Below are 23257 nucleotides of genomic sequence, written 5' to 3' on the forward strand. Positions count from 1 at the left end.
TTCTATTTGAGATATCTCTGTGAGATCCCAATGAGAAACATCAATATCGCTTTCTATAGTACAGGTATTACTATATCTTGGAAATATCTCTATTTGAGATATCTCTATTTGGGATAATTAGAGATAGCATGACGATTAGTGGATAACTCTTAGTGGACCACTAAAGAATAAACGATAGGTTAAGAGAAACCACCCCGTCCACTGTCACCCGTTTCCCTGCTGGCGCATCAAACTCTAACTCAAACATACAGAGAGCACTATCTCCATGACATATCTCAGTCAAAAAGATACTTGTTTTGTTTCTACGTTCTGCATTCAGATTCAGATTCCGTGTAATATACATCACTGTTCCAGGCAACAAGCTCATATATCGCCCACACGTAGTTTTGTCAATGATACCTTTGGACAAGATAGAACTTAAATTTATCACACCGGAGATTGTGAACCGGGCTCTCCTATAACTCTCCATGGGCTAATCACGGCCTCAAACCATCGTAGGGTCTGGGGAACGCTTTCTAATCCATGCAGCTTAGAAACAATCTTAAAGGGTCTGTATACATTTGGTAGAGACTCTGAAAAAATGGCAATACAAACTTACCAGGTAAGAAGTAAGAAGTACAGCAGCTTTCGAAAGTATAATGCATTTTGAGACATTGTCACTTCGAAGTAGGCACTGCGGTTATGGAAAACGATATCACTTTTTATCCCAACAAATTTGAATCTGAGAAGCGTTACTGATAGTTACGTTTCTCAGATCATGTATTCAAATTGCAGATTATTCTGCCTGCTTGGACATAGCTGTGCCAGAATTTCGGCAATTATCTCAAAAACGCTAAAACCTTTAAAATGAAGTGTACGGACTGGTATAGTTATGATATATACCTGTAGTTATAGGATTGAAATAAGCAGTGCAGGTTTCAATAGCCAAACCTATACAATCCCTTTAAATGTCCAGCAATTGATGTGCTATGGTGATTTAGACTTGAAATGCTGGAGGCAATCCCTTTTAGCCGAGTACCTGTTCTGCTGAACCTAGAGCGAGCTTTAACGGACGACAGATGAGAAATGAAACAAGCGGCAAGAGTGAAACCTATATGAAGAGTAAATAGTCGATATCTTTAAAATACGATGCCGACTGTATCTTGTACTCATAAAACCCGCACGCACAATACAATGTTTGTAGTTTACAAACACTACATTAACATGTATCTGCTTTTTACACCTTTGTTATTTTTCTCGGTGAAACTTGTTCACGACCAAATACATAGTTCCAACTCTTATTATATCTTCTTAAAACTGTACATTAAGTCACAGGATAACTGTTAGATGTTTTAAAATGGAACTTTTGTAAATTACCAGTCAACAAAAAAGATTTGGAGTGATAGCTTTTAACATGTGAATTGTGTGCATCCCATTTCGGCAAAATTGGAACACACAATCTGAGAAATGTTACATGCAGACACGTTTCTCAGATTGAAATGTGTTTTAATCCCTTTCTCTTAAACCACGCCCTTTCAAGGGAATTGTTTCTTAAAAAACTTTAAAAAAAGAACAAAACAAACACAAATTAAAGATAATAAAACATGACCAACACAAAAGACAGTATATAAATTGACAATTACATTTTTATTATTATTTTTTGTTATCACAACAGTTTTATTTAATCCTAAGCAGATATAGATATGAAGCTACTTACAGAATTATAGAATTATGTGTGTGTGATACACATGTATTCATTTAAATTAATAAAATAAGGACAAAATGTACAAAATTTACAAGGATGGTTTTTGTGTTCAACTGAGACTTAAAATCCTGTATGCCGCCCCCCCCCCAGTCTTGATGTATTTACACAAGATGTTTCATTTTCCTGAATTTGTTTTCATTCATCAATTAATAGGGTCTTTCTTTAGTCAACTGCAGCGATTAACTTTTCGTAATACTAAAATGCAGTAACTCTATTTTTATGCTCAAACTTGACTATTATTATTTGTTTGCTCTTGAATCCGTACTTAGTCCATGACGCACTGCAATTATTGCAATGCATTACAATTGTTGCAGTTGGCCTTTTTGAGGACACAGTAAGAGTGCACTGTTGGGTTTGGGTGTACAGAAAAATTTACTCAAACCAAACAGTGGCCTAGCAATGTGGTTTTCCCGACTGTTTTGTTTTGTTTGCTTGCTTTTGCCTCCAGATAAGACAAAATTTGACTAGTTGGCTGAAGGTATAAGTTTAAGTATAACATAACTTATTAAATAAATTGTTTGTTTCATTTGACTCCCTTTAACTCATTCATCTTTAACCGTATAACCTTTTTAAATGAACAGTAAAATAGCAAACAATAAAGTTCCTAAGTAAAATCCACTTGTAATCAGGACATAAAGACCAAGAGTATGAAGTGAGTACTCTCTAATTTTAGATTGAAGTTCCATCCAATCATTTGAAACTTTAGTACACCTGCAGATGATTTTGTCCCTACTTTCAATCGAATAAAGTGAGTTTCAGTCTAACTTTTAGAGAGTAAGATGGATAAAAAACAAATAATAGTGATAATTATAAAGTAATTAGATAAAGAAACAAAAATAAAGATTTAACTTTTTCTATGCCAAAACAAATTAAAATCTAAGTTTGAATCTTTTAAAGAGACAAGCAACTTTGTTATTGCGAATGCGATAAAACTGTCCACCACTTTTTACAGTCTCTTTTCTATGGCAGTGTGCGGGGGAAATATGAAGAAATCAGCCGATAAAATGCATGCCTGTTCAAAGCCACAGTAATGAAACACTGATACCATAACTTGAAGGCCACCTGTGCCAAAATTCCGTAAAGCCTGTAATATAAGCATAACAACTTGCTAAGCACAGAACATATTACTCAGCAGTAATCGGTTACCAGCCAAAAGTCTGTACAGTTTACATTGTTGTGACTGATGCCCTATCCCGTTTTTGCTACGCATATTGATTCGCTAAGCGGGTTTTTGACAGCTTGATGAAACTGGGTCCTAGTGTAGAATGCGCAAAGTCCAGGGTTGGATTCCCAAAAGTGACTGTACTCAAGACTATTGTTTTTATCACAGAAACCCGAGTATAAAGTACTTGCTGTTTGCTTGTTTAGGTGATCTTCCTGTCAAGGGAACTTGGCAAAGAGGATATAAACAATATAGAAAGGTTTGTGGTAACACCATGTAATGACTATCTCTAATGAGTTGGGGTGGTTCTGAAAAAAACCGTTGGTTTCAACTCGACGTTTTGCTTTCTCCAGAAGATGATTCTCCAGAAGACGATCAGAGCATACTGACCGAAACGTCGAGTTGAAACCAACAATTCTCTTCAGAACCACCCCAACTCATTAGAGATAGTCATTACATGGTGTTACCGCAAACCTTTCTATATCGTTTTGCCACCATGTAAAACTTCAAATCATACTTGGATATAAACACCAAACTGGCAACAGCCAATCTCTCCCATACAAACATTGATATAGCGTTTATGAACCCACAACCTTGTGATTGCAAGCCCTGCAGTCTAACCACTAACCACAGTGACTTATTACTTTAAGTCAGCAACAAACAAATTAAGCAGATTTGTCTCATGTTCAATACAATCTTAATATACTGCCCCAACTCTCTGCCTTATACCACCAAACATTCAAACTCACACAAAAATGAGTTCATTGTGTGAAAGTTTCTTGTCAAATAATCACATGAACAAACACGCTTGTACATGGTGACAGTAAAGTTAGTCTCATTGGACATTGGGCATTTACATAGGTTTATACAGTAAATGAACATTCACTTTTGATGTGCATATGAAAAGTAGACATTCACTGTACAAGCCTATGTGAATGTCAAATGTCCAATATAAACTGTCTTTACTGGCATCTATATACAGGCCTTCATTTTACACACCTTTTCAAAAATAAAATCTGCAACATTAAATCATCGGAGTCTAAAAGAAATTATCGGACTAGATTTCAGATACTATTCATTGAATCTGATCATCATCCTATCGTACAATAATATTGACATCTGAAGAGAATAATCACCCAACAGTTTGAAATAATTGTACTTTCAGTCATTGAAATGTTTTAATTAAGGGGTTAAAAATTGTTTACTTTTAAATGACACATAAATTCAGCTGGAAATAAGGAGATTAGTAGATTAAACAAAAAGTACAAAAGGCAAGAAAAGATGAAAGATCAAAAATAAAGACAGTCCTTACAGTTAACTATCAGTTTGACAAGGCTTCGTACTCAATGGTAAAAGATGATGTATTTCACCAGTACAGGTATGCAGGTTTTAAGATAGGTCTAAACGTACATGTACCATCAGCCCTGGGAAGATTTCACAAAGAGTTAGGGGATAGTAAAAACTGAAGGCTAGTTCTACATGTAAGTTAGGACGAATAACGTGTCCTTACTCAAGATAAGACTATAGTCTTAATGTGAAATCCACCCCTGGTATCATAACATTCTAATCTGCAATAGAAATGTTGAATACAGATTACATTTATATCTAAAAGGGATCAAACCATTTTGCACTTCTGGTCTCGTTTTGGTTACACTCGACTTGAATGGGGATTGGACGATGGTTATACATTGATTCATAATGCATTACCCTTTACAGAATACTTTGATCTTCAGTAAACAAACACCACCCCCAAAACTGCAATTGATGTTCAGTTTTCAGGGACCCATGAGGCACTATTACAGGTATGACCTATTGAAGGTACGATGTGTACTCTCCATGACTATTTGAACAGGCTTAGTGTGTTTGGCAACCATCAACACAAAGACCAGTAGTGTTAGCGACCTGGGAGTCCGAGACTGAGACCTGGAGGTCCGATGGGGAGATCGTTCTCAAGACCTCAATAAATGGTGTTCTACTGTACATTCAACCCAAATAATCCAACATGAAATTTCTTGAAACTCTTGAGCAGTACTGCTTTTAAGTGCATGCCTAATACTTCACAGAGGCAACAAAGGCGATTGCCTCCATGCTCCCTGATCATTGCCTCGGTGCCCTTTCCATTAGAAAGGTACAATTTCCTCGTAGGGTGCCATTTACCAAGGAGAAAAAGCTTAGGTGCCCTTGCCCTTTCAAAAACGAAGTATACAGGCCTGTGAGTGTGTCAGGCCTGTGAGTGTGTATTAAAACACTCTGAGCCAAGCTGCACATTTGGAAAATTAATTGTACAAATCTCAATGCATGTAATAACCCAAGGAAATTTCAAACTCTACAAACATGTGTGCCGATAGGCCGAACTTCCTGGGGTAAATCCCAGCTGGCAAGTTATTCAACAGGTCTCATTTGACATTTGAATGCGACTTCCCAACGGTGTTTGGATGTTGACCATAAAAACCGTACCCAAACAAAGTTGCAAAAAGGGCAATTTAAGTACACTTGGACTGACCACAGCTTGGAATCAAAATGATTTATTCATTTGAGGGCTTAGTGGCGGGCTTGATATTTCCCTTCTCAAGCTATGATGGATAGTAAACACATACAGGGATCTGATTTGTGTTAAAGGCGTGGTATAATTATGTGTTTTTTGTTGCCCATTGTGCAACAGTACCACCAATAGTTGGCTACCAAAGTATCACAATTTGAAATTCAGGGTGTTGACTATCGTTGACTATTGAATTCGCCAAAATCTGAAGTTGACTGACACCCAAGTTAAGCCTGAAAATACAAACTTACTGTAAAGTCGGAAATAAGGTATTCGTAGATCTTCGAAAACAACATTGTGTTTGAGTAAAGGCTCAGATGTAAATTGCCAGATCAGCTATGTTTTTGAACATGTACCTAAACATGTAAACTATTGAATTCGCCAAAATCTGAAGTTGACTGACACCCAAGTTAAGCCTGAAAATACAAACTTACTGTAAAGTCGGAAATAAGGTATTCGTAGATCTTCGAAAACAACATTGTGTTTGAGTAAAGGCTCAGATGTAAATTGCCAGATCAGCTATGTTTTTGAACATGTACCTAAACATGTAAACGTTGCCATTGTTTTTCTCAGAACCTGTTTTTCCTATGAGACATGTATGTATGCACAAGATTTTTGGTTTTTTTTTAGAAAAAAAGGTCTGATTCCCTGAAAGCTCACTTTGACTTGTAAGCCGGAAATACGGTGTTTGTCGATCTTCAAAAACAACATTGTGTTCGCACAGTTGTTGAGTTTAGGCTCTGATCTAAATTATCTAAAACTTGTAAACACTGTTGATGTTTTTCACAAAACCCGTTTTTCCAATGAATTTGTTTTACAGATTATATCAATGGTTTGCATGAAAATTGTACCAATTGGGAATTCTAATTAAATTATCAGTTTGTGCATTTCATTCACTGGCATCATAGTATTTTGACAACTCAATCTCAATGCTTTTGAATGCATAGGTAAACCGAACAAACAGACTACTAGGCAAAGTGACTTAATGTTCATTACCCACTGCACCTGCACGTATTCCCATTTTACATCTCAATTTTGAATGGTTTCTAAAACAAGACCTCAATGAATGGAAATTAAAATCAACACCAAAACACACCACAAAAAAACAAGTTGTTGTGACACCCCCGACCAAAGAAAATGGCAAGTTAGAGAGACTGTCAACAAAAGGCTTGGATAGCTCAGTTGGTCAAGAGCCGGCCCGTTAATCCGGAGGCCACGGGTTCAAGTCCCACTCTAGTCAATTTGTCTTTGTTCAACCCAAAATTAAAACAAGTTGTTGTTACACCTCACATGTTGACATTTTTGACAGACCAATGAATACAATTATGTTTTTTTAGTAGAAAAAGAAAGAAATAAACCCCCAGTATAATGAAGATTGTTGTAACTTTCGAAATATTTGTTTCTTGTATCTTTCGTTTCAAATACGGCAAAGATGCATTTACATGTACAATCGTTCTATCAAACGAGTACCCGTCATCAAGTTGTTACACGATTAAATGTGCGGCATTAGACTTCAGTTGTTTAAACCTAAACCATTCGATGAGATTTTCGAGTGGTTTGTGACCAAGACATCCAGTTTCTACTAAGAAAGGTCTCAATTGATCAACCATTTCCAGGAACAGTTTACGACAGTCGCCCCTTAAAAGTGACTTCTCAGTAGATACTTGCTATGTATATTTGCTCATCAATTGAGAAGACTTTGACCTCACAGTATAAGAGGACATCTTGAGTATCAAACTACTGCACAGCAGAGTTTAAAGGCTGCTCCAACATCTCAAAACAACCACAGGTGGCAGGAATAAGTGTGGGAGGCCCCCCCCCCCCCAACCACACACAGCTCTGTGTTGCAGTCACTCTGTGGACATTCCTTCATTCTGTACACGTAAGGAAGATCCCATAATCCAACACTGTCAAAAACACTGTGTGGGCAAGTGTAAGTCTACATAGTGTTCCAAGTCCTGACATTATGTGGACTTCTTGTGTTCACACTTCGTACGTAGCGTTACTACACCAAATGTCAGCATCAACCACCAGTCAAACTCATTTGACCCATCACTTTCACGATATGTGTAAATAGGTTTCATGAAAAAGATAACAAGCTTCGTAAAGAACACTGTCCCATTTGGGGACAATGTAAACCACACTGAATTACATGATCTCTTTGCACGCGCTGACTGAACAAATCTATTTACTTAGATTTGTAGAACCACCTCCTCTAGCTTCCCTCAATCCGGTTTTGATAGCATCCTGCCTAACCGCAAAGATTTATACAAAACAACGACACTGCATGGAATGATTAATGAAACAGAAAAACCAATTACTTGTCCTCTTAGGTACATCTGATGACTGTCTTCGTGGGGCTTTGTAATGGGACACCAAGTGAAGGATTAGGGTATCGAGGATTTGATAAGACTAAAGTAATCTAGACAAAAACCTGAAGGAAATTGACCAGTGTTCGGTCTGCACCAGGTGCAGCCACCAGATGTTAAACAACACCAACAAAACTGACCACAATTGCTCAAGAAGTAAGAGTATACCTTTGGTTTTTGGAATCGTTCGATTTTTTTAATATTATATAAACGTAGATGTATACAATAAAACTAATGTGTGATAATTTCATTTCAAAAGGTGGTCAGGTTTTTAGATATCGCCGAAAATCCGGAGCGATTATGTCCATGCAGGAAGAATAACCCCTAATAGAAATACACAATCTGAGAAGAATTACGGATAATAACTCTTCCCAGATTCAACCATCGGGGCATTAAAACTGACATCTTTTTACAATACCATATGAATTTAAAGTGAAATGTTTCTCACAAAGCTTTATACTATCAAAAGTTGCTGTAGGCTTCTAACCAAGTAAATATTTATTGCCATTAAATTTAGCAGTGATTACCAAACATATGCCTTCCCTTTAATGAACACTACTCAACAGAAGTCAACAACTTCTGTTTTGTCTCTGGCTGTCTGTTGCCAGTACGCTTGTACACAAGTGGTGGGTGTTGTGGAATTATGAGCTTTTCTTGTTTTCCTTCCACATTTATGATTGAGCTGAAGTCATTATATTAGCCCACAAGATTCCCTGCCGTTGCCATCCCTAAATTTTAATAATATATTATTTAAAATATTCTACATGATAACATAACAAATAACAGTTTAAAACAACAAGACACTTGGGAATGGGGGTGGGGGATCTGGAAGTAAGCAGAATGAGACAATGAAAAAATACGCAGACATTTGTCCTTTTAAATTCTCAAAATCTTTTTTAAAAATGGCCTGAAATTTTATTTATGCATGTATGATCTAAACCACATCCTGTGATGCAAGGGCAATGCCATTAGTAACTCAAAGAGCCTATGGGACCTAAAGACCAAGCCCAGGGCAACAGCCTGTGTTTCATGCATGGGCCCCAGTCGTGGATCAGTCTGTTTTTGTAAGCTTCTACTGGAGCATTTCAAGGGCACCAAGGCAATGACCAGGGTCCATAGACTCCATGGAGGCAAACGCCTTTGTTGCCTCCATGAAGTATCAGGCCTGCTGAATGAAAAAAGCAGGTGGGGGCAGGGGTGTTTTTGAAGATTCTGATGGTTCAAAGGAATACCTCTTAGCTTTCTCAGGCCAAGAAGACGACAAAAATAACGAAGAAGGTGATGAGTACATGTAGTGAACATGTTTAAAGAGACACAAAGACCAAAAACCTATGTTGAATGCATGGTCCCAGTCATGGATAGAGTCTGAATGATAAAGGAGGGTTGGGGGCGGGGGTTGTTTATGAGATTCTGATGGTTCAAAAGATTATATTATTCTTAGCTTTCTCAGGCCAAGAAGACGACGAATATAACAAAGAAGACTATGAGTACGATGAACACCTTGACCATGAGCCATCTGTTGGAGGTGACCGACTGGAAATACTTGAGAATCTCCCCATGAGCTGCCTCCACGTTCAAGGTCGTGTCCTCTATGTTGTTGTCGATCCTGAAAGATAAGGAGAATAAATTGTAATTATTTTAAACAGCTGAACATTGTGTAGTTGCAGCCAGTGAACCGGACTCAACTTCTGGTGGCTAAGTCATCAGGGAGCAGGTCAGTTTTGTAGGTGTCGAGACCGGTTTTGTCGGTCTTGGGTCTCGTTACCCTGTGGTCTTGGTTTCGGACCTTCGGGTCTCGATTTTGGGCTATAGGGTTTTGGTCTCGGTCTTGGACTATTGGGTCTCGACTACAATACTGGTGTGGGTTTTGAATCCCGGTCGTGACACTTGTGTACTAGAGCAAGACATTTTACTCTATATGCTTCTCTTCAACCAGGGGTAAATTGGTAAGGGCAGAGCTGGCTTTTGTAAATGAAATAGCTCGGTGCTCAACGTACTTGATAACTCGGGCTCTGAAGACGAGAAGAGTATACTGTTCATTCCAAATGATTACTTCTGTGACTACACCCTCAACAACAACTTTGCATGCATTTTAAAAATCATTCTGCTGCATATCCTCCAATTTTGCGTAAATCATCACACTATTTTTGTGTGTGGCGACAACATGAATATAGATTGGGTTGTAAAAGCAAATATTTGTTCTGACTTTTTGTAGGGCCTAGTGATTATAAAATGATACATAACACAGTATACTGTTCAGATGGTTCTTCTTACATTAAACACTTCTCCCAAAAGGGATTTTATACGTACATGTATGACTGTATCCGCATGGTTACTATTTAACCTTAGCTTAGGCTGTATACTCCCATAGGGAGATGAGATGTTTTAAGAAATGAATTAAATGGCCAAGTGATCAGAAGTAATAACATTTGAGTGCCACAAGCATCACTGCGTGGGCATTGTCTAAATTCAATTGGTTTTTCTTAGAACAGCAATAAATGAAACCCGTCTCCCTAGACATGTACATTAAATTGATCTTAAACATGTAAGCGTATTCACACAGGATGCTCATAATTGTGCACATAATATGTATTTCCATTTATCTTGGCAGGATAATTGCCTTCAAGGCAAGATAAATACTATCAGATTCTTAAACAAAAACCACTCAGCATTTACATTAATATTTCTCAAGTTAATTGGATTTGGCATCAGTGAACCCACTTAATCGAGTAAGGTTTTACATAACATTTCATTATTAACTATCCAAGATGATCCTCCAAGCTTTATTCACATGTCTTTTTTTAATTTTATATTTTTATTTTACTGCACACTTCTTGGTCTTTATTTAATGTATTTAATTACTTTTATGTTTCAGCGCTTATAAACCCTGTATTAAGCGCTATATAAAATGCATGTTATCAATATTTCAAAATATATATTTACCGGTACCATAACTACCCCAGATATGGCATCGTTAACCTAGTATTCCTTGCTTGTAGCGTTGATGGATAGAGTATTGTAAAGCCAGCCCCCTCCCTCCCTCTCCCAAACAGTCTATTCTAATCAACGTCTAGAGATTCAGCGTGTCAAAGTTGTCTTTACTAAGTGCTGAAAGGTTCTGGTCCAGAGACTATGTCCCCTGGCCATGGTGAAAACGTTTAGCTAGGTCCGTAGTACAAGATCAATCAAGGCAAGAGTCAAGAGGGACTCCTGGCAACAACTACAAGGGCTCAAAATTAAAGGCACTGGATCAACACGTTTGGTAACTGTAAAAGACTAGTATTCTCACTTGGTGTATCCCAACATATGCATAAAATAATAAACCTGTGCAAATTCGGGCTCAATTTGGTAATTTATTATGCGAGTGAGAAATTACTTCTTTCTCGAAAACTCTGTTACTTCAGAGAGAGCGGTTTGTCACAATGTTTTGTCACAACTATCAACAGCTCTCCATTCCTCGTTACAAAGTAACTTTTTATGCTAACAATTATTTTGAGTTTATAGTGTCCAGTGGCTTTATTAACACTGGACCGCAGGCTAGAGGACAATACTTTTAGGGTTGAGTCAGTGAAATTACAAACGTACAAATCTGGCGCTCTTGTGCCTTTGGAATCATAGTACCTCACTGCACAACAAAAATATCTTTCCGCTTCAATTTTGTTGAGTATTGAAAAATGAGATAAGAAAAATGAGATAAATCTCCACTTAGCGCTTGTTCCAAAAACACTTAAATCTGAAACTGCATAGATAGTTCTTGATTTTGATTCTGGATTTGTAACAAATTCTCTGTAGTCTTGTGGATTTTTGTTCCCAAATTCGAGCTCTAAACATGTTGTTGTGTCCATACATCAAAGGTAAAGCTTCTGTACTTAAAACCCACTATCTCAGCTACTATTAAAGCAAAGACACTGTAATCTTAAAGGGAAGGCATTCTTTCTGGTGATTTGTTTCGGGTAAAGTCCCTTTTCAGTATAAACAAAGTGATTTCCTTTTCTGTGGTCTCAAGGCAATCACATCATGCAAAGTATAATGAGGCATTTAAAACCATTTTTGTTTCCATTTACATATAAATACATTTCGTATTTCTAAAACCTTATTTGCAAAACATTGAACTTTTGAATTGTATAATAATTGTTTTGTTAATACGTTGGACTATCTTGTCTTGAACAAGTAAACAAAAAAGGCTTCCCTTTCTACGGAGGGGGGGGGGGGGGGCTTTTCACCTTGATACATGTATTTTCATACATTGCACTCCAAATACACCCATCTTCTATCCTTACAGATCAGGTTTGTGGGGTCCTGCTGTTGTTGTTCTCGTATTCCCTTTTCTACATAATTCCTCTGTGGGGTCCAAGTTGAACAGAGAACAACATTTTGGTGGTTCATCGTTTCATTGCAAAAAGACCCTCCCCCCCCCTTGCACCGATGTGTATTTAGCAATGTACACTCAGTACTTTTCTAAGTTCAGTGAATACAGAATCCACATGCAATTCACCTGGGTGGGATTCAAACCCAGGACCTTTGCTAGGCTGGAGCAGATGTTTTACTACTAGACCAACGAGCTAGTCCAGTGGCTAGAAGCAGTTCTACACACAAACATGATATCAGCGAGTAACAAAACGGACTAAACACATATCACAGCATCTGCATGTGTATGGGTCATACAATTTACATTTTGTCAGGGCAAAAAAAACCCACCAAAATAACAAAAGCAGACTAAACACACATCCCACCTTTGGACTTGTTCTTCTTGTTCCTTCACCATATGTGCCAGCTGCTGGAATATACTACTGAGCTCCACTATCGTACTCTCAATGCTATGCATCGTCTCTTCTCTATTCTTCACATAGTTGTCTTGTTCTTCCACCATGGCCATCTGCTGGGTGCGGTGTCGTGGGCCGTCCATAGAGCTCATGTCAATGGCAAAGTCATTCTTCTGCTCCTCTTGAAGAAGGACAGAACCCCCTACAAATGAAAACAGGACGTTTCTTCTTAGTTGGGTCCGAGTGACTTTTTAGTTAAGGAGGGAAAGAAAAGATCACTTTGGTCACAAAAGTCCCAAGAGGTCACGCCATATGACTACAAATGTAGATGGGACGTTCTTGGGTCCATGTGACTTTTTAGTGAAGGGAGTAGAGGAACGGTAAGATAAGTCCCAAGAGGTCACGCCATATGACCAGATGGGTCGTTCTTGGGTCCATGTGACTTTTAAATGAAGGGAGTAGAGGACAGATCACTTTCAATGACAAAATGGTACGAAAAGCCCCAAAAGGTCACACTATATGGCTAGGTGAAACACTATGAAGTGTAACTAAACTTGTTGTCAGGTCAGTGATCTTTTCATTGGATAAATGAGCATAGTAAAATGGAACGGCTATTCATTTTTCAATAGTGGCTTTATAGAAATGTACACTTTCATACTTAACATGTACAATGTATGTATTAGGTTGGGGGTATTTACTCTTTATTTTAATAAAAGTATGCATCGTATTTTCTGCAAACAAAAATATACTCCTCGGCTTTTTCAATACACTAGAGTTCCATACAGAATAGACATCAACATCAAAGTGGGGCATTCTCTAATGAAAGCCTTCAATCAATAGAAAGTTGAGATCTTTTCTCTCAAAAGCCAACGCGAAAAAGAAAGAGAATTGTGGCCAGTGTCAATCATCGTGTTTATTAAAGAAACCAAAACTCAGGGCCCAATTTCATAGCGCTGCTTAAGCACAAAATTTTGCCTAAGCAAAAAAATCCTTGCTTAGTAAAATCAGATTACCGGCCAAGACTCCACTCAATTATTATGCTAAGTGAACAATAGCTAAATAACAGTCACAAGCAATGTATATGTCATGACATTTTGGCCAGTAGCATGTGTAAAATAAGCAAGCTATTTTCGTGCTTAAGCATTTTTTTTGCTTAAGCAGCTCTATGAAATTGGCCCCTGGACAGTGACAAAACAATCTGTAAAAAGTGATGTTCCTTAGTTGATTGGCAGTGTCCATTACGGATTCTCTGCAAATCCCCGTCTGGGATCGAGTCAAAGGGGGAATTCCACCGTAACCTCCGGCTCACGGTGAACTTTATAACTTGTAGACACGTTGTCCTTGATGAGTCACTTACCCGAGGCACTCATGGCAGATGGTGGCAGACTGGAGGCGATTGGACCTTGTGAGAACTGCTCTCTCCTGTCCTTCTGATCTTTCAAGTTCTATTAACGGAACACAAAGGAGTTTCAGAATTTGGGGAATTAGAACCGAGGGGAAATGAGAGAGAAAGCGATTACGCTGATTGAAGAAAGTATGGATCTGTTTGGATGCCTTGAGATTGCCCTTAGAAGTGAAAGTTTAATGTCAGCTAGAATCCACACCAAGATATTGTTGTTGCTAAATGTGCTCTTTTCAGTTGGTTACTCTAGAGCTGCACAAAGTTCCTTTTAGCTTCAGTTTTGGTTTAGTTTTTAACGGACTTGGATAGTGAAAGCTTTAATTAAGAGCAACTAACTGGCCCCATTGTTGCTACTAAACAAGAATCATTAGTCATTTTCAATCATTAACAAGATCATGTTCTAGAGTGTCATTGTGCTGTTGTTGTTGTTGTTGTTTACCTGTGTTCGGACTTCCAGTACCGTCTTGAAGTCATTGGACATGTTGGCCAGTTTGGATTGCAGGGCCAATACCACTGTATTGGAATGTGTTTGCATATGGCGTCCATTTTGGGAATTTCTCTGCCGGACAACCTTTGATACAAAACAAAAGAGAGAGAAAGAGAGAGATGAAATATATTGCAAGGTGAAATTATATCTCACGTTCTGATAGGAATTGATTGATGGGCATCTGTCTTTAAAAAATAATAAAATGAGCATGGGCATCTGTCTTTAAAAAATAATAACATGAAAACAGCACTTGAAAGTTTCAATGAAGAAAAACCAGTTTTATTAGACAAGAACAAAATCAACAGTCTCCCCTCCCTCCTTAACGCCTACACATGTGGTGCAAATAAATAAAAAAAATTTAAAAAGTGTCAACATGTCTCCATCCACCCACAAAGTGACACAATACGTCTTCTACGAATCCTATCGGCTTGCAAATTTGATAAAAACCGGACAATCAATTTTCTGATTAGGCGACATCGTGCCTTTCAGTGCCCATAATACGCTGTAATTTTAGTACGTAATGGTAGCTCTTAACCGTGGGTATCGTATGATGGGTTTTTATTTGATTCTGGTATTCATGTGTTCGATACAATGGCAGGAAGTACATTGTAATGCTATACAGTGCCAATCCGAGATAAATAGCCTTAAATCCTTTTGTTGTATTTTTCTTCTTCTCAAAAATCGGTTGGGAGGGAACATGCAATGTAAGATCATGCACATTGTAAAGAGTAGTTATTGATGGAGATACAGTTGAGGCAAAATCGAAAGACATCTTCCGGGGGTGTGTAAATATGCCCCGGAAGAAAAGGAAACTTCTCCCCGTCTCGGTGCTTGTACTTTTGGGCTTTGTGAACATCGCACACCCTGAGGAATCGCCCCATCTACTATTCAAAATAATTCAGAGTTTTCCAAAAAAACAACCCAAGAAATAAAGGTATCGAAATAGGAAATTTTTGTGTTTACTAATAACAAGTGCTGATTAGGTGTGAATAGTGACTGTTTGCATACATTGATATATTTCATAAATGAATGTACGTAAGTGAAGGATATCTAACACCAGACGAAAGCAGACGAAAGCAGATGAAAGCAGGCCAAAACCCTTCTTACAAGAGCAGTGTATTAGAAGTATATTAATTTTTGTAAACTGAATAACAAGAATTGTAAGAGAGACCTAAGACTTGTTACAGTTTTTTTTATTTTAAATTAGGTTTACAAAAATTCATAAACTTGTCATATACTGTTGGGTTAAAGGCTCTGGCATGTCTTTGGGTTTTTAACCGATTTTTTTACTTATAGAGGATGTACAAAAAATTAACTTGTGTGAAAATTTCATTTCAAAAGGTTTGAGATATTGCAGAAAATCTGGAGCAGTTATTATATTCAGGCAGGAAGAATTATCCGTAATTAGAATACACTGTCAGAGAAACGTTTCATGCAGAAATGTTCTCAGATTCCTTTAGCGGGAATCAGTTCTCATCACCAGCTGCCGTGCTTCTTATGAAGTTACTGTAGTTTTAAAGACAATGGACACTATTGGTACAATAACTGTCAAAGACCAGTCTTCACACTTGGTGCATCTCAACATATGCATAAAATAACAAACCTGTGAAAATTTGAGCTCATTCGGTTGTCGAAGTTGCAAGATAATAATGAAAGAACAAAACACCCTTGTCACATAAAGTTGTGTGCTTTCAAATGCTTGATTTCGAGACCTAAATTTCTAAAGCTGAGGTATCAAAATCAAATTCGTGTTAAATGACTTCTTTCTCGAAAACTACGTTACTTCAGAGGGAGCCGTTTCTCACAATGTTTTATACATGTACTATCAACCTTTCCCCATTACTATTCACCAAGTAAGGTTTTATGCTAATAATTATTTTGAGTGGTTACCAATAATGTCCACTGTCTTTACGTTGTTTTGGAGTAATTAACAAAGGCATACCCTCCCTTAAAAAGCACCCCACCGGACTAGTTTGGTAATGACTAAAAATGTTAACTGAGCATAAAAGATTGAGTGGTAACGAGCAACGGAGAGCTGTTGATATTTTAAAACATTGTTAGAAATTACTCCCTCAGAAGTAACGTAGCTTTTGAGAAAAAGGTATTTTCTCACTCAAATATTTGAATCTGAGAAAGACTTCATTCAGGCCTGAAGCCATTCTCAGGCACCTGGAGGCGTACCAATTTGTCCAACAAGGGTGTTCTTTCTATTATTCTCTTGCAACTTCGATACCCAATTGAGCTAAAATGTTCTCAAATTTGTTACGTTATTCATATATTGAGATATACACCAAGTAAGAAAACTGCTCTTTGACAATGACCAAAGGTGTCCAGGGCCTTTAAAGCCAGCGTGCCCTTACTTGAGATCCGCCCACTTTATTTACACCCAACTCACAGTAGTAACTGATATCTTTGTTCTTAGAGTCCGGGTGGCATTACAGAGGTATGAATGAGCAAACAGATTGATACCACAGAGGGATTCAGTGGCTTACATGGCTCATATTCCACGACCTTTTCACGACCTTCCAGTCAGCCAGGTCATCTTAAATACTTTTCCAGGGCATTGAAATAATCTACTTCTCATGAACCCCTTGCACCTGGGTAAAGGGGTTATTGACAGCTGCCCAGAACTTAAATTTTTCTTTTCTTTTTTCAACGCCTCGTTTTGAGATCATAACAATCCTTTAAGTTCAAGTGCGCATAGCATAATAGTGTGTAGGTTGAATATTGTTGGATTGAGCTAAAAATATCCCCCTTGCTTGCCGTTTACTTTCATGCAAGTTTTGACTTTTACATCATCCCATCATCTTAGGTTAACAATCCATCATACATTGTACATATTTATGGCATGCATTCAGCATTTTAAAAGGGTAACAAAACATTTTATATTTGTGATTTATTTAAATCAATTTGTTTGAATTACCAAATTGAAAGTTCACTTGGATTGACACAATCAATTCTTTAGAGGTAGCCCGGGTGCTGAATTTAAAAATGTCACATCTTAAAAAAAATATTTGATGTACACATGTGTACAAGATAAATGTAACATATACACTGTACTCTTCTCTGTACATTAGCCAATAAAAACACTTGAACACTTTTCCTGGTTCAAGAATAATTCCTTCTTACATTTGTACATGTAGCCTAATCAAAAAACAGGAAAACAAAAGTTTCAACAAGATGCGTTTTGTTTTTCATCATTGCACAACAGCACAGTGCGAAATGGTACAAAGTACAATGTTCGTGTTACAAAAACACTGCAAGTACATGTACAAGGTTCTCTACCCTAAAGTTAATGGTACACCTTGTACTTTTCAGCTCGATAGATAGTTTACAGTGACTCACCTGTTGTAGCTGACCGATCTGTTTGTTAAGGCTGTTGATATCTTGTTTAATTATATACGTCAATTCCTGGATTTCGATCGATTTATCGTCAAATAGAGATTTCCTCTTGGCCACTGTGCAAAAACACAAAAACAAAACAAACCGAAAACCTTGTAAGAAATATTCATGAGTCAGGTAATCGTTAATGCAGCTAAACACAATCCAATAACAAGAATTCACAATCTAGTTTGTGGTCGTTGACATTATAACTGCCATCTCTGAAGAGTTTCTGTGTTTTTCTTGTGTAAAACACCCCCACCCCAAACCTAAAGACAAACACTTGAATTTGGAACAGTGAGAAATGAATTTTAAGTCCGTCTAGAAGGTACATTTTTGAAAGCCTACTCGTCTCACATAAAAGGTTTCAAATCGATGAACTGAATTTTCAATTGAGTAAAATATTGACAGTTTGAAATTGAAAAGTTAGGCAAACACTTCATTTCACCGTACCACACCTATCCCATAACCCTGTTGGTCGTTGTCATTGGGGTACCATGGGCGATTTCAACAGTTTTCAAATCTGAGTGTTTTGTTCTATCAAACATAAAAAGGCCACGTCTGAATTTATATTATTTGTTCAAATATCAAATTATCCATTCTACGCTTTACTCAAATGTGTCTATTTCGGTTCAAATTTTCAAACAACATCACACAATCATCTAGCACTATTCATCTGGCAAACTCCCGTCAAAAGAAATCGACTGATATTTGGGTGACTTTTCAGGACAACACATTTACTTTTAGATTATAAGATTAACTGATGTTATTTAGGGGCTTTTGAGAAAAGAACCAAAGCAATTAATTTGACATTTCAACAAGTGTCAGATGCTCAATCATAATATCGATACTACAATAAAGAGATATTTGTATGCCCTATTTATGTGAATGCCCTATTGTATTTACTCGTATTTGAATGGTGTGTATTACCAGATCGGACTATGTAACCAAAGTAACAAACACCCTTTTAATTTGAAACTCCAAATTCTCTGATCTCTCATCAGGGATGTCAGGTCTTGACTAAGGTCAGTTTGCAGTCCAGAAAAGAAACAATATAAACTTTCATCTTCATGAGTGTAAAGGGTGATCTATTCAATAAAGAAGGGGGTGGCAACAGTGCTCATAGTCAACACATTAAATAGCATTATCCTCAGCTCAACTCGGCTACCTACATTTCATACAAGACAAGCCAAAATTGTTCTCCGTTTCCATTTCACAAAGCTGATTTACGTCACAGAGTATTTGTTTAAAATAAACTATGCGTGCAATTTAAAAGCAGTAGGGATTTATAATGTTTGTACATCTCTGGGAATTCGCATACTGTAATTTGTTTTGGATTTAGTGCCGTTCAGTATCACACAAGTAAACTTAGTGTTAAGTGACTCAGATTTTCGAACCTAATATCAGGTGGTTGCAGTTGGTGGAAAAATAGGTTTCAGTTGAATATTAAGGATCTGGAATGAAAGCTGGGATTTCATTCAGTGATTAGTAAACTAATAAATGTAAAATCACAATTCACAATTAACTTAATTTCCCCAAGCTCTAACAATGATGTGCGAACCATCCAAAGATCATCTTCCAGAATACCACTAGATAGACATCTTAAATACTAACAACCATCATAGATATTTTCTTTACTTTTGTTTAAATTGTGATAGTCTACATATGATGTGATTCAAATAGGCCATACATAAAGAAGACTAAATTAGTCCACATTTACATGAAACTATTCAACTGTTGATTAAACTAATTTTGTATTTTTTTTTTTTTTTTTTTTTTTTTGGGGGGGGGGGTACAAATTCAATTGTAAATTTAATGTAGATTGAAAAAGCCAATTACTATTTCCTGTCCCCTCGAGCCCTTTATGTCAATATTTTTTGAACAAATTCACTAATAAAAAGCACTATAAAAGCAAGTTTTAACAAACATAATCTGAACAGGTTGTATACAGTTGAGACTTCTTACACATACTAACAAGACTCGCTTTTAAAAGTATTACTGTCTTTAAAAAGCATTATTAAGTTATTCTCTTATATCTTCTTTACAGATGCTTTTATAGTCTTTGCTTTGATAAATAGAAACTAGTGTCATCTATGAACAACATCCTAGCAATAGTGAGTTGATTTGATATAGTCAGAATAACTTGGGTAAAAAAAGAAGTCTTTAATTTTGACTGAATTAAGGGTGATGGCACTGCGCCAGCATTAGCAGCTGTCACAGCTTTATCTGCGGTTGTTGCTTGGTATTATAACTAATCACCTTAATATGGAAAGCATAATTTGTTTGTGCTTAGCTACGTTTTCTGCTTTAAACAGCTTCAATAAGTGTGGCACTGATGTTTTAAACTTTCAGTCTGCATAATTTAAACGATAACACAAACATGTACACTTGTATACTTACATATTGTTAATTTCTCTAGCTTTGTAAATGTGTTTGTGATGTCTTTCCCAATTTGCCTGGAAATCAAAACAAAAAGAAAGAACAAAGTTTAACACAGAGTAAAGACTGTCCAGGGAGATACAAGTACATGAATGTGCACTTAAAGGCAGTGGACATTATTGGTAATTACTCTTAATAATTATTAGCATAAAACCTTTCTTGGTGACGAGTATTCGGGAGAGGATTGCTCCATTGAGCCTAGCAGCAGTCAGTGCCCTGTTCCTTGATGGTCAATACACTGCACTGCCACTAGGAAGCAAATGGTGGCAGCACACACGTATTGTATGATGTGAAAGTTTTTTTTGTATATGTACCACAAGACTGTTACGACTGTGATATTTTGCATTGCCTCCAACTGGTGACATTACCACTCAAAGGTTATTGCAAATGAAGATTGAAAGGCCATGAAACGGAACTCCCTGAAGCCCCCTCATTGTCAGTGATAAAAGTTCAACAATTTGTTTTGTACTATTACTATTAGGGATGATCAAGTATCGGTCACTATTGAAACAGATACAAGAAGCACCTGTTGTTGATTAAGCGTGCAGCTTAAAGGCAGTGGACACTATTGGTAATTGTCAAAGACTAGCCTTCACAGTTGGTGTATCTCAACATATGCATAAAATAACAAACCTGTGAAAATTTGAGCTCAATCGGTCATCGAATTTGCGAGATAATAATGAAAGAAAAAACACCCTTGTCACACGAAGTTGTGTGCATTTAGATAGTTGTTTTCGAGACCTCAAGTTCTAAACTTGAGGTCTCAAAATCAAATTTGTAGTAAGTTACTTCTTTCTCAAAAACTATGACACTTCAGACGGAGCCGTTTCTCACAATGTTTTATACCATCAACCTCTCCCCATTAGTCATTGCAAAGTGAGGTTTTACGCTAATAATTATTAGTCCATTGAACAGGAGACTTTTGGTGACACTTAGGTGGCATTAGATTTACAAAGTAAATCCAGTGTCCTTGGTAATGTGTGCAGGCTCAGAACTACACAAACAATGGAAATCTACCTGGTATGTCTGCTGCCGGCTAGAGTTCAAAAGTCTCTCTATGCACTCTGTCAGAAGTCTTGGCTGAGCAATAGTGCAAAGACTCCCCTCCCCATATGATTCAGTATTACTTTTTTAAACAAAACCAACTGGGTGGAATACATAATGCATAACACATACTTAGCTATTAACATGAACTCTGTATGCTGATGTGTCCTGGAAGCCGGTCGTCTACCCTGTGCAACTCCATTGCCCTGAAAGGAAAAAGATATAAACAGGAAATGTCATCTAAAGCGTGTATACCCAAAGCACACGCAATGGTAAAAACAACCGGCGGGGCCAAGCAATCTGAGCCAAATCCAGGCTTTCAAAAAGGGCATTTGACTGGTCCACATGTGTTTTATAATGGCCATTTTGGCCAGCAGACCACTGTTAAGGGAGAATGCTTGTATTATAAAAACAAAATGTTGCCACATTATTAACTACAAGTTTCCACACAAAGAATATTTGTCACTCAGCATTTTTTATCACGTACTTGTCTTGATTGTATTGACTTGATAGCCGAGCTGAACTCCTGTGTTCTATCTCGGCACGTCATCTCTTGCTCAAACGGCACTGAGGCCTGACTTTTCTCCTTCTCAACGTTGTGGGTGGTTACTGTCCAATTATTCTGTGAAAGATACGGCTGCTGATCCCAACCAGTCTCTGGTGTGTGTCTACGCCGAGTGGACATTGGTCAAACCTGACATGCTACTCTGTTTATCTACAAACAGGAAAATATAAATAATAAAATTAGTTTACGTTTATGAATAAAAAATTTCAATTTTCTTTTAGAATTTTCTAATCTTGAAACATGTAACAACGTCAAAGTGAAGAAGGAAAGATATCTTCAAACACGTACAAAAAAGTATATTTTCACTTTCACTTCAGTTTGAATAGTGTTACTGTTTAAAGGAAAAGAAAAGGCGTCTATGGAACTCCAGCAACAGCATTGTCGATAGAGTCCACGACCACTTCAATTCAATTGGTGTAACTGTACGTAGTTGCGATAACGTAACCCTCCTGTCGACGGTTTCGTCGGCAGAAGGGTTACGTTTAATCGCAACTAAACTGTACAGGTCGTAACTGAAAATGGCCTATTTTTCTCGCTTTTGTCGACACTTTGTTTTGATCATTTGAAATCTGGGCTACAAAATAAATAAAGACAGATTTTACTGTTGAGAAAATTAACTAATTTAATTTAATTTACCATGATAAATAAGGATCAGATCAGATTACACTGCTACAGAGGAAGAAATCCTCCATGACCATGTTGACGAGTTAAAATTAAATAAACAAACGCAATTAACAACAACAGTTGGCAGCCACCTAAACACACAGTCAGTGTGATACACACTGCGTAAGTTAGGGACCTAAGTTAGTATTCCTTTTTTGTTATCAACAATGTGTTTGTCTTCAGAAATTATTCGCCGGCAAATACACTACACAATCCAACCAATTGCAATGGTAAAGTTAAGTTTACGAAGAAAAATTCAATTCTGAATCTGAATTTCCTGTATTCATTTGCTGTTCAGCAAAAAGAGGAAAAACACAGGTAAAACACAATGATTCACGATTAAATATAACTCACCCACGATTACTGAAGGAAACTTCTTAAAGTGATACTACCAAAGAATAACTTTGATTTTTAAAGTAAAAAAATATGTCAAAAACACTTCAAACAGATCGTCTGGACTTTAATTACACGTCGAAGCTCAGTAACTAGTGCAATGGTATCGACTATTTCAAAACCTTGTAAGTATTATTGTCAAGTACAGTATCGAAGCCTTTACTTTATACCGCAAAATCAAGTAGTATCGATACCGTACTGACCAATTCGTTTACTAATCGATTAATTTCATTCAGTTGACGTAGTTGTCAGTGAACTGCATGATGGGAAGTTATCTTTTTGACCTTTCAACTTTGTACAAATAAT

General features: G+C 37.2%; 1 protein-coding gene across 1 annotated transcript; it reads right to left on the reverse strand.

Annotated features, from left to right (window-relative positions):
• Window positions 1–1607: 1607 nt before the first annotated feature.
• On the reverse strand, window positions 1608–23039 carry LOC139946874 (syntaxin-5-like). The gene is made up of 9 exons (XM_071944628.1): window positions 22913–23039; window positions 21818–22045; window positions 21463–21536; window positions 20248–20303; window positions 17812–17924; window positions 14419–14550; window positions 13935–14022; window positions 12548–12779; window positions 1608–9420 (listed from the first exon to the last, which is right to left on the reverse strand). Exons 2-9 carry the CDS (start codon window positions 22013–22015, stop codon window positions 9261–9263), a joined length of 1053 nt encoding a protein of 350 aa, XP_071800729.1. The 5' UTR covers window positions 22016–22045; window positions 22913–23039; the 3' UTR covers window positions 1608–9260.
• Window positions 23040–23257: the final 218 nt, after the last annotated feature.

The sequence above is a fragment of the Asterias amurensis genome, chromosome 1, assembly GCF_032118995.1.
Source record: "Asterias amurensis chromosome 1, ASM3211899v1".
NCBI classification, from domain to species: Eukaryota; Metazoa; Echinodermata; class Asteroidea; order Forcipulatida; family Asteriidae; genus Asterias; species Asterias amurensis.

What these genes read in the sequence shown, in the direction of transcription:
- LOC139946874 (XM_071944628.1), bottom strand. Translation starts at nt 22,015, where the DNA reads ATGTCCACTCGGCGTAGACACACACCAGAGACTGGTTGGGATCAGCAG. An exon ending in AGATCGGTCAGCTACAACAG is followed by an intron (nt 14,551 to 17,811) that starts GTGAGTCACTGT and finishes TTTGTATCAAAG; the next exon opens with GTTGTCCGGCAGAGAAATTC. An exon ending in CAAGAAGAACAAGTCCAAAG is followed by an intron (nt 9,421 to 12,547) that starts GTGGGATGTGTG and finishes CTTATCTTTCAG; the next exon opens with GATCGACAACAACATAGAGG.